At 49.8% G+C, this 14873-nt stretch overlaps 1 protein-coding gene across 1 annotated transcript in view; it reads left to right on the forward strand.

The window, feature by feature from the left end:
- Nucleotides 1–14873, forward strand: part of RELB (v-rel avian reticuloendotheliosis viral oncogene homolog B) — a 41742-nt gene that overhangs the window by 19640 nt on the left and 7229 nt on the right. The window contains exons 6-9 of the mRNA XM_015427254.1: nucleotides 720–811; nucleotides 3960–4091; nucleotides 4421–4525; nucleotides 9101–9316. Of these exons, the coding sequence (XP_015282740.1) occupies nucleotides 720–811; nucleotides 3960–4091; nucleotides 4421–4525; nucleotides 9101–9316 (545 nt within the window). The remainder of the gene's footprint in view (nucleotides 1–719; nucleotides 812–3959; nucleotides 4092–4420; nucleotides 4526–9100; nucleotides 9317–14873) is intronic.

The following is a 14873-nucleotide window of genomic DNA, read 5'->3' on the forward strand; positions in this document are numbered from 1 at the left end:
GCCCCCCCCCCCCAATTTATAATGCACCTTCTGTCATTTACTGGTAAGCAAAATAAGCAAAAACAAAACAGAGAGAAGAAGATCCAGAAAGAACTGCGGTCATTTTTTTGTTATTGAGTTATAACTTTCTTTAACTGTCTCAATAACTTTCTTTAACTTTTATCCAGAGTTATTTGTGTTAAATGTAGGTGAAGTATTGATCCAGGCTGATCTTGGGCAATCTTTAGAACTTCGCTCTTGCTTAGGGCTGCCAAGTGGGGTCGGGGGTCGGGTAACCCCCTGCTTTGGATGCCCGATTTCTGCCGCCGCGAAATCGGGCCCCGGGGGGAACCCCACCCCGGCGTGCGCGTCACCAGGAAGTGATGTGGGCACACCGGGCACGCTGGGGGCGGGGCCACGGCCATACAAGGGAAAACTCTATGGTATCCCGGCGAAGAGACACTTGGCAACCCTACTCTTGCTCATTAGTGAGACGTCTGAGCCTGCATTTCATCCACCAGCTTCTTGAAGTTTGGGTGAATATTGCGGGAGGGCCAGTCTCAGGGAATCCCAAACACCTGTCCAGCAAACCCGGAAGACCAAATGGGGCTGGTGATCTACCTCTGACCCCTCCGCGATCTACTGGTAGATCGCGATCTACCTGTTGGACATACATGGCATAGACCAGTCTCAGTCAATCAGTTTCTCACCTGCCACCTCCTCCTCTGCTCACTTGGCAGTTTTAACAACCTGGGCATCCAGTGCGTCAAGAAGAAAGATATCGAGGAATCCATCGAGAGGAAACTCCATCTTGGGATCGACCCTTTTAAAGGTGGGAAAGGCCTTTCCGAGTGCTGTGGCCGGCCTTGAGAGGCCAGGTTTTCCTTTTCGGAAGGGGCGGGGGGGGTCAATCCGTCTGGCTCCCCATTTCTCGGCCCATTTCTCGGGGCCTAGCGGGTGCTGGATTCAGGCCGACGTTTTGCAGGAGACACTAAGCCCTTCCTTGGCTCTCTGCCTGGCCTGCTCTCCCTGACCCCCCAACCGTTCCCCCGCTTCCTCTGTTCCGACTCGACTTGCTGACTCTGTGTTGTGAAATCCTTGGAGATTTGGGGTGGAGCTTAAAGCGGGGCAGGGTTTGGGGAGGGGGATATTGTCCTCAGCAGGGGATAATATCACAGAGTCCGCCCTCCAAATCGACCATTTTCTCCGATGGAACTGACCTCTTGACAGCTGGAGACCAGTTGTAATACTGGGAGGCAGGGCTCTTTTTGTAGAAAAAGCCCAGCAGGAACTTATTAGCATAATAGGCCACCCCCAACAGCAGAAACTCTTTAGCATATTAGGCCACACCCCTGACAGCACAGCTCATTAGCACATTAGGCTGCCCCCCCATGTTACCAGAAGTGTGGTCATCCAGCCACACCCACCTTTTGCTTGTTATTCTGTTTACCTTGTTTGTTGTCAAAACCCAGGGCCTTTTTTTGTAGCAGGAACTCCTTTGCATGTTAGGCCACACACCCCTAATGTAGCCAATCCTAATGCGTTCCTGCTGTTGGGTGTGGCCTATTATGCTAATGAGTTCCTGCTGGGCGTGGCCAACTCGGGAGCCAGCCGGAACTCCGTTCCTGTGCGTTCCTGCCCAAAAATAGCCCTGCTGGGAGGTATCCAGGCCCCACTTCGGGCGTGGTAACCCTAGTTCCGACTCCCGTCCTGCCTTGATCCTTGAGCTCATCGTGAGAGCTGGTTCAATAGTCCAGTTTGAAACCCCTGTGGCGTAACCACAAGATGGCCAAAGGATGACCAGAAGCTCCCAGAGGACACTCCGTGTATGCCCAGAGAGAACAGTTGATTGGGCGATGGGCGCTAAGCGCCGTTAAGACGGAATGAACGGGACGGGTGGAGCAGGGGAGGCCAGATATAACAGCTCTTGCCTTGGAGGCCCTGTGGAACTGTAATAAGTCCCGCAGGGCCCTGGTCTCACTCGGCAAGGAGTTGCACCAGGCCGGGGCCAGAGCTGAAAAGGCCTTGGTTGAGGGCCCAGCGTTCCCTCTAAGCTGAGTTAGCGTGAGCTAGCTCACGGTTTTTTAGCCTCTGGCGCACAGATTTTTGTCTCAGCTCGGGAAGGATGAGCTCCGGAGCAAACGAATTGATGCAGGAGCCGAATCGCTCCACTCACAACTTTAATGCTAGCAGCTCACAAAGCAGAATTTTTGCTCACGAGACTTTGTGGCTTAGAGGGAGCCTTGGTTGAGGCGAAGTGGATGTCTTTGGGGCCGGGGGGCCGCCAGAAGGTACTGTTCAGAGGAGCGCAAGGCTCACCGGGGAACAGCTGGGGAGAATCGGTCCTATTTTTACAGTAAGCTATATGAAATAGTGTCGACCACAATTCCTAATTGGGTTGCCTGAACTCCTGGTGGAGGCGAGGGGGGGGCACTGCTAGGCCCTGCCCCCCCCAGCCACCAATCAGCTGGCTGGCAGGGGGACTCGCCAGTAGAAAGAAGGCGGCCTAGGCCATGTTGCCAGCGTCTCACAGGAAGTGACATCATCAGGCCAGAGACTTCTGGGTGACGCTCTGGTATCTGGGCAAAACCTCTGTGGGAGAAGCCGGCTTCACCACAGAGTTTTTGCCCAAATACCAGAGCGTTGCTTGGAAGTCGCTGGTGTGATGACGTCACTTCCTGTGTGACACTGGCAACGTGGTCCAGGCCTTCTTTCTACGGGTAAATCCTCCCCATCCCGTAGCTCTGATAAGAGCTGTCCTTGGAAAAGAGCAGTTTGTGTCAAGAGCTCTCTCAGCCCCGCCTACCTCACAGGGTGTCTGTTGTGGGGAGGGGAAGGGAAAGGAGTTTGAAAGCCGCTCTGAGACTCCTTTGGGTAGTGAAGGGCGGGGGATACAGGCCAGAGACTTCTGGGTGACGCCCTGGTATCTGGGCAAAACCTCTGTGGGAGAAGCCGGCCTTACCACAGAGTTTTTGCCCAAATACCAGAGCGTTGCTTGGAAGTCACTGGTGTGATGACGTCACTTCCTGTGTGACGCCGGCAGCGTGGTCCAGGCCTCCTCCTTTCTGCAGGTAAATCCTCCCCATCCCCAGTGGTTGCCAGGAGGGACTGGCAACCCTAGTCCTGAATGGTTTATCCAGTTTGGTGTCGTGATTAAGTGCGCGGACTCTAATCTGGGAGAGCCGGGTTGGATTCCCCCACTCCTCCACTTGCATCTGCTGGATGACCTTGGGCAAGCCGTAGTTCTGATAAGAGCTGTCCTTGAAAAAGGGCAGTTTCTGTCAGAGCTCTCTCAGCCCCACCGACCTCACAGGGTGTCTGTTGTGGGGAGGGGAAGGGCAAGGAGTTTGTAAGCCGCTCTGAGACACCTTTGGGCAGTGAAGGGCGGGGTATAAATCCAATCTCTTCTTCTTCTTCTTCTTTTACCTCACAGGGTGTCTGTTGTGGGGAGGGGAAGGGCAAGGAGTTTGTAAGCCGCTCTGAGACACCTTTGGGCAGTGAAGGGCGGGGTATAAATCCAATCTCTTCTTCTTCTTCTTCTTTTACCTCACAGGGTGTCTGTTGTGGGGAGGGGAAGGGCAAGGAGTTTGTAAGCCGCTCTGAGACACCTTTGGGCAGTGAAGGGCGGGGTATAAATCCAATCTCCTCTTCTTCTTCTTCTTCTCTTCAAGTAAGTTTGGGAGCCGTTTTGTACGGTGCAGTCCCATTGCCTGTTCCGAAGAGCCCTCTTAAGTCAGTTACAGAGATCAATTCTACTGGAGAAAATGGCAGATAGACTCTGCGGCATCACATCTTTGCTGAATTCCCTCCCTGGACTCTGTCCTCCCAAGGGGTCCCCCCCCCAAAAAGTCCAAGAATTTCCCAACTTGGAGTTGGTAACCTTAGTGTGGGCGCAGGGGGAAGGAAAGGCCCGCTCGGTTGCATAAGTTTGCATTTACTCTGCTGCTCCCGGTTTGCAAACGTTCCCTCTCTTCGGACAGCCGGCTCTCTGAAGAACCACCAAGAGGTCGACATGAACGTGGTGCGGATCTGCTTTCAGGCTTCCTACAAGGACGCCGCGGGAGAGATACGGCGTCTCAGTCCCGTCCTGTCAGAACCTATCTTTGACAAGAGTAAGTACCCGGGGGGGGTCGGATTTGGGGGAGGGAAAGTCAGTTCCAACAATAAAGGAATACAATGGAAGAAACCAAGGGGTAAAACCCAGCGTAGTCAGAGGCAGCGTCACTGAGAAGAAGACCCTGCCCATCGCAGCCAGCCGTCTCTCACCTTTGTCGGTGGGAATAGCGGCTCACGCAGGGTCCCTCCTGATCTTAACGGCCCCAACGAGGGGTGTTCTGTCTGTGCGTGAGCTTTGGTGTGCGTGTGGAAAGCACGGAGGAAAATGGGTTGTGGTTTAAACACAGAGCCAAACTGTGACACTGTGGAACCTTGGTGTGCGCAGAGTCCACGAACACGTCGGAGCTGAAGATCTACCGGATGAATAAGGAGTACGGATCCTGCGCGGGTGGAGAGGAACTCTATTTGCTGTGTGACAAAGTCCAGAAAGGTAAGCCGTGAGAACTCCAGGGTCTTTCGGAGGCCCCGTCCATCAACAGCCGGGCTGTGGGCCGCGTCTCTCCCGTCTATCCTACCTGTTTGCCTGCTGTTCGTCCTGGAAGGATGAACATCGAGCGGGGATGGGGATAGAGTTACTTCCGGAAATTTTGAAGCTTGGAAAAAAACCCGGTTTCCCCCCCAGTTTTTTCTGGAAAAAAACGGAAATTTTTGGAAAAATTGAAAAAAATGCTACATTAGCACTTCTTTTGTCTTTTCTAGATTGAAAGTCATTCTGTTACTTTAGGAACATAAAATATGACTATGGACATTTTTACTTGGCATGAAATTTTCACAACTAGCCTATTAAAAACATAGTGTATCCAAACCATTATTACAAACAGAATACCCACCCACATGCAAAAACAAAACTGAAACTTTTTTATTTTCTTCTGCCAATCGCACCTCCTAAAGGAAGAAATGCATCTTGTTCTTGCATTGGAGAGTTCAGTTTGTAACCTAGGACTTGCTTGTCCTCAGTGCACAGAAATTAGATCAATCTGATACCATTTTATTCATCATGTGAAAATAAAACGTTCCATAATCAATTTTTTTTCCTTTTCTTTTTTCAATTTTTCCAATTTTTCGGAAAAAAAACAAAAAAGACTTCAGGAAAAAAACGGGGAAAAAATGGTTTTTTACCGAATTTTTCCGTTTTTTTCCCGGGCCTTCACATCTCTAGTCCTGCTAAGCTGATGGGTGGTGGGAGTTCTCGGGTGAAACTTAGATTCTCTAAGGGTTTGTGGGCTGATTTGGATTGGGTCCTCAGCATGTGGGGCGAGGGGTCTGGAGGTGGGAGCAGTGAAGAAGAAGAAGAGATTGGATTTATACCCCGCCCTTCACTCAGTCTCAGAGCGGCTTACTATCTCCTTTCCCTTCCCCTGCCCACAACAGGCACCCTGTGAGCAATGCTCCCTCGAAGCTGTGGAGTCTTGTGAGCAAAAATTCTACTTCCTGAGCTGCTGGCATTAAAGTTGTGAGCGAGCCGTTTGGCTGCGGCATAAATTAGTTTGCTCTGGGGCCCTCCTTCCTGAGCTGAGACAACAAACGTGTGAGCTCTTAGGCTAAGAAACTGAGCGAGCTCACACTCTCAGCTTAGAGGGAACACTGCCTGTGAGGCATGTGGGGCTGAGGGAACTCTGAGAGGAGTGCTCTTGGGAAGAACAGCTCTGAGAGAACTGTGACTGGCCCAAGGTCACCCAGCTGGCTTCATGCGGAGGAGTGGGGACTGAAACCTGGTTCTCCCAGATTAGAGTCTGCCGCGCTCTTCACCGCTACACCAAAATGGCACCATGTTGTTAGGTTCTCTAGAAGAAGAAGAGATTGGATTTATACCCCACCCTTCACTTGGAGTCTCAGAGTGGCTGACAAGCTCCTTTCCCTTCCCCTCCCCACGACAGACACCCTGTGAGGTGGGTGGGGCTGAGAGAGCTCTTGACAGAAACTGCTCTTTTTCAGGGACAGCTGTGCCAGAGCTTGTGACTGATCCAAGGTCACCCAGCAGGCGCAAGTGGAGGAGTGGGGTATCAAACCCGGTTCTCCCAGATTAGAGTCCGCACAGGACTTAAAGCCAATGCAAAATATATATATATTTTTCCCCCTCCAACTTTTATGTTCTCAGTGGTGAGCTTATTTTGGGATGAGCCAGGACAGTGGCTCGATGGTACAGACTTGTATCCAACCAGGTATACTGGAGTGAGGATGTTGTGTCCAGTAGTGGGAGGCCAAGAACCCGAACTCTTAGCTGTAGGGTTGTCAGACCTCCGCTGGCGAACAATGCAAGATTTTGGGGGCAGCGCCTGGGGATAGTGGCATTTCAGGGGGACGTGATGTCATTTCTGGGTGACACTTCAGCAGCTTCCTCAATCTCTATGGTAAAGAGCATAGAGGATGTGACATCAGTTCCGGGTGGAGTTTTGAAGGATGTGACAGAACCTCTGGGGGACGCTCTTGGTATCCCAACCGGATGATGCCCTAGTAACTTCCCCAATCTCTATGGTAAAATCATAGATGATGTGATATCACGTCTGGGTGGAGTTCTGCAGGATGTGGCAGAACCTCTGGGTGACGCTCTTGGTATTCCAATTGCTCTGTGGTTATTACCGAAGCAGGGCTCTTTTTGTAGAAAAAGCCCAGCAGGAACTCATTAGCACACCCAACAGCAGGAACTCATTAGCATATTGGCCCACACCCCTGACAGCACAGCTCATTAGCACATTAGGCCGCACCCCCATGTTACCAGAAGTGTGGTCATCCGGCCACACCCACCTTTTGCTTCTTATTCTCTTTACCTTGTTTGTTGTCCAAACCCAGGGCCTTTTTTGTAGCAGGAACTCCTTTGCATGTTAGGCCACACACCCCTAATTGTAGCCAATCCTAATGAGTTCCTGCTGTTGGGTGTGGCCTATTATGCTAATGAGTTCCTGCCGGGTGTGGCCAACTCGGGAGCCAGCCGGAACTCCGTTCCTGTGCGTTCCTGCCCAAGAATAGCCCTGAATAGAGACTGGGGAAATTCCTAGAGCCTCATGACTGACGGCATCTACCCCATTATTTTTTTCTCCCGTGTCTGAAATTACTGAGGACAGGGATGCAAAATAGCCGCTGTTAGTGAACAGATGGCAGTCCTATCTAGCCATATTTCTGGCTTTGGACTGGCCTCTCCCTACATTGTGAGAGCCAGTGTGGTGTAGTGGTTAGGAGCAAGGTCTCTAATCTGGGAGAACCGGGTTTGATTCCCCACTCCTCCACGTGCAGCTGCTGCTGTGACCTTGGGTCAGTCACGGCTCTGTCAGAGCTGTTCTCTCAAGGGCAGTTCTCGAGAGAGCTCTCTCAGACCCACTGACCTCACAGGGTGTCTGTGGTGGGGAGGGGAAGGGAAAGGAGATTGTCAGTCGCTCTGAGACTCCTTCGGGTAGTGACGGGCGGGGTATAAAACCAGCCTCCTCTTCTTCTCTCTTCATTGTTGAGGATAAATTGATACGAAACATTATATGAATGAATAATAACAGATTCAACTATAAAATCTGCCTGAAAACTTTATTTTGCTGGTTCCGGGCACCTTTGCTTCTGCTTCTCCTCAGCAGACAAAATGGCTGCCTTTGCGTTTCCCTCAGTGTCACAGACTCCCTTAAGAACATAAGAGATGCCAATGTTGGATCAGGCCAAAGGCCCATCCAGTCCAACACTCTGTATCACACAGTGGCCAGAAATTCCAGGTGCCATCAGGAGGTCCATCAGTGGGGCCAGGACATTAGAAGCCCTCCCACTGGTTACCCCCCCCCCCAAGCACCAAGAAGACAGAGCATCACTTGTCCCAGAGTCCCTATCTATACCTTGTGGCTAATAGCCACCGATGGACCTCTGCTCCATATGCTTATCTAATTCCCTTTTGAAGCCGTCCATGTTTGTAGCCGCCACCACTTCCTGTGGCAGTGAATTCCAAGTGTTCATCACTCTTTGGGTGAAGAAGGACTTCCTTTTATCCGTTCTAACCCGACCGCTCAGCAATTTCATGGAGTGCCCACGAGTTCTTGTATTGTGAGAAAGGGAGAAAAGTACCTCTTTCTCTACCTTCTCTTTCCCATGCATAATCTTATAAACCTCAATCATGTCACCCTTCAGTCGCCGTTTCTGGCATGCATTCCACACAGATTATGATATCAAATTGATTGGCACAGTCATGGGACAATACGAAAACCAAAAAGAACTGTGACAATGTGACGCTTAATACATTTCTTTAAGAATCAAGATTATACAAAAAGTGAACGACAATATACAGAATAGTAGAAAATTGACGGTGGTCTCCGGAATGCCTTGCCGTTTCGATGGTTGATCTTCTTCCAAACAAAGACGTGAGACAAATACCGTCTCTCAATAATTCATTTCCTCTGGTGACGTTTCGAAGATTGTCAAGCATTACAATACCAATCACTCCATTAGGTACTACAGCTATTATGAATATTGAAAATCATCACTGATACCTTTGTCTAATTTTGATTCTTAAAGAAATTTATTAAGCGTCACATCATCACAGTTCTTTTTGGTTTTTGTATAATCGGGTCGTTTCGTAGAAAAAGAGCTAGGGGAACTCATTGGCATAACTTATTAGCATATGCCACACCCCCTGACATCACCGGAAGTGTGTCATAAGGCCACACCCCCTGACATCATCGGAAGTGTCATTAGGCCACACCCCCTGACATCACCGGAAGTGTGTCATAAGGCCACACCCCCTGACATCATCGGAAGTGTCATTAGGCCACACCCCCTGACATCACCGGAAGTGTGTCATAAGGCCACACCCCCTGACATCATCGGAAGTGTCATTAGGCCACACCCCCTGACATCACCGGAAGTGTGTCATAAGGCCACACCCCCTGACATCATCGGAAGTGTCATTAGGCCACACCCCCTGACATCACCGGACCGTACCTCACCCGGGGGAACTGCGATCCCCCGCAATCCCCCTCCAAAATGACCTCTGCGTATATTGCATTCCACACAACCGCCTTCTCTTTTCCCCACGCAGAAGATATCTCCATAGTCTTCCAGAAGGACTCGTGGGAGGCCAAGGCTGATTTTTCCCAAGCTGATGTTCACCGCCAGATCGCCGTTGTCTTCAAGACACCGCCCTACCAGCACCTTGACATTGTAGAGCCGGTCGAGGTGGAGGTGTACCTGCGGCGCCTGACGGACAGTGTCTCCAGCGACCCCTTCAGTTTCCTCTACCTGCCCAAGGACAACGGTAAATCCCGTCCCCTCGTCTCCCAACCTAGTGGTCCTATTCAGGGGTCATTTCGTAGAAAAAGAGGTGCAGGAGCTCATTAGCATAACTCATTAGCATAACTCATTTGCATATGCCACACCCCCTGACATCACCGGATGTGTGTCAGAAGGCAACACCCACTGCTCAGGCTCCACTGGACTGTTCTGGATTGCTAGCTATTGGCGGCGGCGGGGGGGGGGGGAAACGTGCAGATCTGCCCTTACAGAGGAGGGAGAGCTTGTACCTGAATAAAACCTGGTCTTAAAGGTGCCACTGGACTGTTTTGGACCAGGGCCCCGGGGGGGGGGGGCTCGGCAGCTTACCTGGCCGCGTCGTGCTCCGCGTGAGGGCTGCTGGGAGCAGGGGGTGGGGCTTGTTGCATGTGCCCGCCCCCTGGGCTCCTTACTGCCGGAGCTCCGCTCCTGTGCGCTCCTGCAGGAAATGACCCCTGGTCCTATTAATATAAAGCCCTGCTGGGTCTGGCCAGCGGTCCCTCCGGCCCAGCCTCTGTTTCCTGCAGTGGCCAACCAGGTACCTAGGAAGACCCTCAGAAAGGGCACGGAAGCCCGGCTTTCCCCGGTGGCTCTCTTCCCCTCATTCACAATCAGCTGGCATTTGGAGGGTATACTGCTTTTGAACACGGAGGTTCCATTTGGCCGCCATGGTGAATACTCCTTGGCAGACGTTTCCTCTGAATTTGTCCAATTGCCCTTTAAAGCTATCCAAAGTAGTGGCCATCTCTACATCTGGTGTTGATGAGTTCCAGAAGATAAGTACGTTTAGTGTGAAGAGGTGCTTCTTGTTGCCTGTCCCAAACCCAGTGCTCACAGGCTATGGTGTGGGTTTTGGGGGCTCCGCCCCTTTCTTAAAGACACAGCCCCACAAGAATTTCTCCTGTAAATGCTTTTTTCAATCATTTTAAACATTTTTTAAAGGCATGTGCTCCTTTAAGCAGAGTGGGGTGCTGTAGTTGACTAATTCCCGCACTGAGCAAGGAGGTTGGAGTAGGTGACCTCTAAGATCCCGTCTAACTCTGGGTCAAGAAACTGGTCTCCTTTAAGAGAGTTTTTCTGTCTAAGAGTTAGCTTTCTTGACTACAGAAGTCATCACCCCCACCTGCCGGCTCGTTCTCAGAACTGTTGCTTAGGCTGGTCGAAGTGATTAACTTGTAGCAGCTGAGAACTGTCATCTCAAGTGGTTGACAGCTTGCAATTTAGAGATGGTCACAGCTTTCTATTGGCAAAATGGCTTTTCTTTCTGCCCCACCGGAAAAAAATTTGCCCCACAAGCCACAAAATCCTGGCTACAGGCCTGACTGCTCATCAGTTTTATTGATTAATGAACAAGGGGGAGTAGTGGCGGGGGGGAGTGGTGGTCTGGGGCCACGCACATAGCATACACACATGAAGTTGCCGGACGCTGAATCCAGGCCATTGATCCATATAGGTCAATTATTGCCTACACAGTCTGACAGCAGCTCTCCAAGGTCTCAGGTAGAAGTCTTTCACATCACTTACCATCTGGTCCTTTTAAATGGAGATGCCGGGGATCGAACCTGGGACCCTCTTCATGCGAAACAGAGGCTCTGCCACTCAGCCCCGGCCCCTCCCCTACATCTTGTGCACCCAGTTAGACATTTGGGGTAACACCTTTCCGAAGCACTGACAAATGAATCCAGTCTGTGAATTCTCCTAAATGGGGAATTCTGTATCCTGAGAGTCTCCACTTTTATCAATAGAGGAAAAAAACCCCAGTCTGTAGTCCTTAAAATAGGCTTGAAAGGGTGTGGGCACAACCAGTTCAGGTCTCTGAATCCTGTAGGTAGTTACCCTGAAAGAAAGAAGATCTAAATAATCTGGGGGTTTAGAGGTTTTATAATTAATGACATTATTGTGTATGTGTGCACGTGTCGTGTATGTGTGTGTAAGTCAAGTCACAGGCAACGTATGGTAACCCCTACTGGCTTGCCAACCTCCAGGTAGTGGCTGGAGATCTCCTGGGATTACAACTGATGTCCAGGTGACAGGCATCAACTCAAACAAAAACTTCCGAAGACGTTTAGAAAACGTATTGAGGGCCAAGAGTTAAAAACATAAGTAAGTATAGACAAAAGAGTGTTTATTTCAGAGACATATGAAAACCTCGTAGGGGCCCAAATAAAGCCTCATAAAATGTTCAAAGTGACAAATGCATAAAGATGGACAGTATATACAATGCTCCCTCTAAGCCAGTGGTGGCGAACCTTTTAGAGACCGAGAGCCCAAACTGCGACCCAAAACCCACTTATGTATCGCAAAGTGCCAACACGGCCATTTAACCTGAATCCTGAGGTTTTACTTTAGAAAAAACAACTCATACGTTAACTTAAGATGATCCCAACAAAGTAAGGAAAGCAATCCCAAACGCTTTCATTGGCTTAAAATTATTTGGCAGAGAATTCGACACTTTAATGATAATCTGGGCCTGGCTGGGGCGATGGCACGCGTGCCCACAGAGAGGGCTCTGAGTGCCACCTCTGGCCCCCGTGCCATAGGTTCGCCACCACTGCTCTAAGCTGTGGAGTCTTGTGAGCAAAAAATCCTACTTTGTGAACTACTGGCGTTAAAGTTGCGAGCGAGCCATTTGGCTACTGCATAAATTAGTTTGCTCTGGAGCCCTCCGTCCTGAGCTGAGAGAAAAATCTGTGCGTCGGAGGCTAAAAACTGTGAGTTAGCTCACACTAACTCAGCCTAGAGGGAACACTGGACCTGACGCGTTATGGCTCACGAGAGCCTTCTTCAGAGGTCAAATAATACAAAGTATAAAATATACCAAGCAACAAAGTTCCTGTAACACATGCAAGAGAATAAACAATTAATAATATAGAACCAAAAATAGAATGGTGTACGGAGAGATTAAAAAATATAATATTTGGGTATATTATATTTGGGTACAGTAAAATATGTTTTTTTAATTTGGATGGAATTTTCAACTGAGTAATTAAATATTAATTTAAAACATTTTTTATCTCTCCGTACAGCGTTCTATTTTTGGTCCTATATTATTCAATGTTTCTTGCCTTACATGTGTTACAGGAACTTTGTTGCTTGGTGTATTTTATACTTTGTATTGAAGGCTCTCGTGAACCGTAATGCATCAGGTATGCATTTGTCATTTTGAACATTTTATGAGGCGTTATTTGGGCCCCTACAAGGTTTTTATGTGTCTTTGAAATAAACACTCTTTTCTCTGTACTTATTTATGTTTTTAACTTTTGCTCCTCAATAAGTTTTCTAAACTTCCTTTGGAGGTTTTTGCTTGGTTGGTTTAGTTCCCTCCTTCCCTTTCTTTGGGGACAGACATCAGTTCACTTGGAGAAAATGGCTGCTTCAGAAGGCGGACTCTATGGCTTTAAAGGTAAAGGTAAAGGTCTCCCTTGTTCGAAAGCCAGTCGAATCCGACTCTAGGGTTGCGGTGCTCATCTCCGTTTCAAAGCCGAAGAGCCAGCGCTGTCCGAAGACGTTTCCGTGGTCATGTGGCCGGCATGACTAAACACCAAGGCGCACGGAACGCTGTTCCCTTCCCACTGAAGCGGTACCTATTTATCTACTTGCAATGCTTGCTTTCGAACTGCTAGGTTGGCAGGAGCTGGAACTAGAGACGGGAGCTCACTCCGTCATGCGGCACACTCGGGTCTCGAACTGCTGAACAATCGACCTTCCATAGCCTCCAGTTCAGCGTCCCATTAAAGTCCCTCCCCTCCCCAAACCCCACCCTCCTCAGGCTCCACCTACCCAAATTATCCAGTCATTTCCCTGCCTAGAGCTGCCAACCATAAACCCCAGAGAGGGCCTTCCAGGCAAGTGAGAAGCAGGGGTGTTTTGCCATTGCCTTCCTCTGCACAGTCTCTCTTGGTGGTCTCCCTTCCAAGTACCAACCCTGCTCAAGCATCTGAGATCTGACGAGTTTGGGCTAGACCAAACTGCCTTTCTCTCCCAATGACATTGTTAGGTTCAGGGTTCCCCCCCCCCCCGCCCCCCGCATACTACAGTGGCCCTTTGGGGGAGCTGAACTAAAAATAAAAATGAGTCAACCTATGCAAAGCAGTGAAACCCACCCTAGTAATGAAATAAATGGGAGGTTTAAAAATACAGTTGTAATTCATACTCACGGGGTTAACAGTGCATATGACAGACGGTATTTTTTTAAAAGGGGTTTAAAAATGATCAGGTTGGCTGCCCATCTAAGACAGACAGCAACGGCAGTGACGGAGAACGGGCTAAAGGCGAACAAACAGCCACTGGGCTTTTTGAATCTGACCAGAAAGAAATGGAACCAAAATGAAAAAGCTGTAATGAAGTTTGGGAGCGGGTAAAGCCACAAACGGCATTCTGTGCGCCTCGGCGTCTAGTCACGCCGGCCACATGACCACGGAAACATCTTCAGACAGCGCTGGCTCTTCGGCTTGGAAACGGAGATGAGCACCGCACCCTAGAGTCAGATTCGACTGGCTTTCGAGCAAGGGGAACCTTTACTTTTAAAGCCACTGGGCCTGCCATGTTTATTCATTTGTTCATTATTTTCATTTATCGTCCGCTTTTTTTCACCGGGAGGCAGGGCAGGTTAGAAGTCTGGTTAAAATTTTTTAGTACACAGACTACAAATTAGGAGAACATCTCGCAATGAGCGAACGGATTACAAGATAGGATAACGATTGAATCTAACAGCAGAGATTCCCAAGATGAAATAATGCCGTCGGGATGAGATAGTAGAAGGGGGGGCGGGCGGAGAGAACACACGCAGATCTCTCTTAAGTCAACAAGAGAATCAGGACTGGAAAACTCTGCTGCCGTTATAGATCCTTTTGATATACCCTGGCCCCACTGGTGGGCCTCCTGATGGCACCTAGTATTTTTGGCCACTGTGTGACACAGAGCATTGGACTCGATGGGCCATTCGCCTGATCCAACATGGCTTCTCTTATGTTCTTATGTCTGGGGCAAGTGATGCTCTGTATTCTTGGTGCTTAGGTGGGGGGCAACAGTGGGAGGGCTCCTAGTGTCCTGGCCCCACTGGTGGGCCTCCTGATGGCACCTGGTATTTTTGGCCACTGTGTGACACAGAGCATTGGACTGGATGGGCCATTGGCCTGATCCAACATGGCTTCTCTTATGTTCTTATGTCTGGGGCAAGTGATGCTCTGTATTCTTGGTGCTTAGGTGGGGGGCAACAGTGGGAGGGCTCCTAGTGTCCTGGCCCCACTGGTGGGCCTCCTGATGGCACCTGGTATTTTTGGCCACTGTGTGACACCGAGCATTGGACTGGATGGGCCATTGGCCTGATCCAACATGGCTTCTCTTATGTTCTTATGTCTGGGGCAAGTGATGCTCTGTATTCTTGGTGCTTAGGGGGGGCAAGAGTGGGAGGGCTCCTAATGTCCTGGCCCCACTGCTGGGCCTCCCGATGGCACCTGGTATTTTTGGCCACTGTGTGACAGAGTGTTGGACTGGATGGGCCATTGGCCTGATCCAACATGGCTTCTCTTATGTTCTTATGT

This window comes from Gekko japonicus, unplaced genomic scaffold (assembly GCF_001447785.1).
Source record: "Gekko japonicus isolate JY-2015 unplaced genomic scaffold, Gekko_japonicus_V1.1 scaffold1389, whole genome shotgun sequence".
In the NCBI taxonomy this organism is placed as follows: Eukaryota; Metazoa; Chordata; class Lepidosauria; order Squamata; family Gekkonidae; genus Gekko; species Gekko japonicus.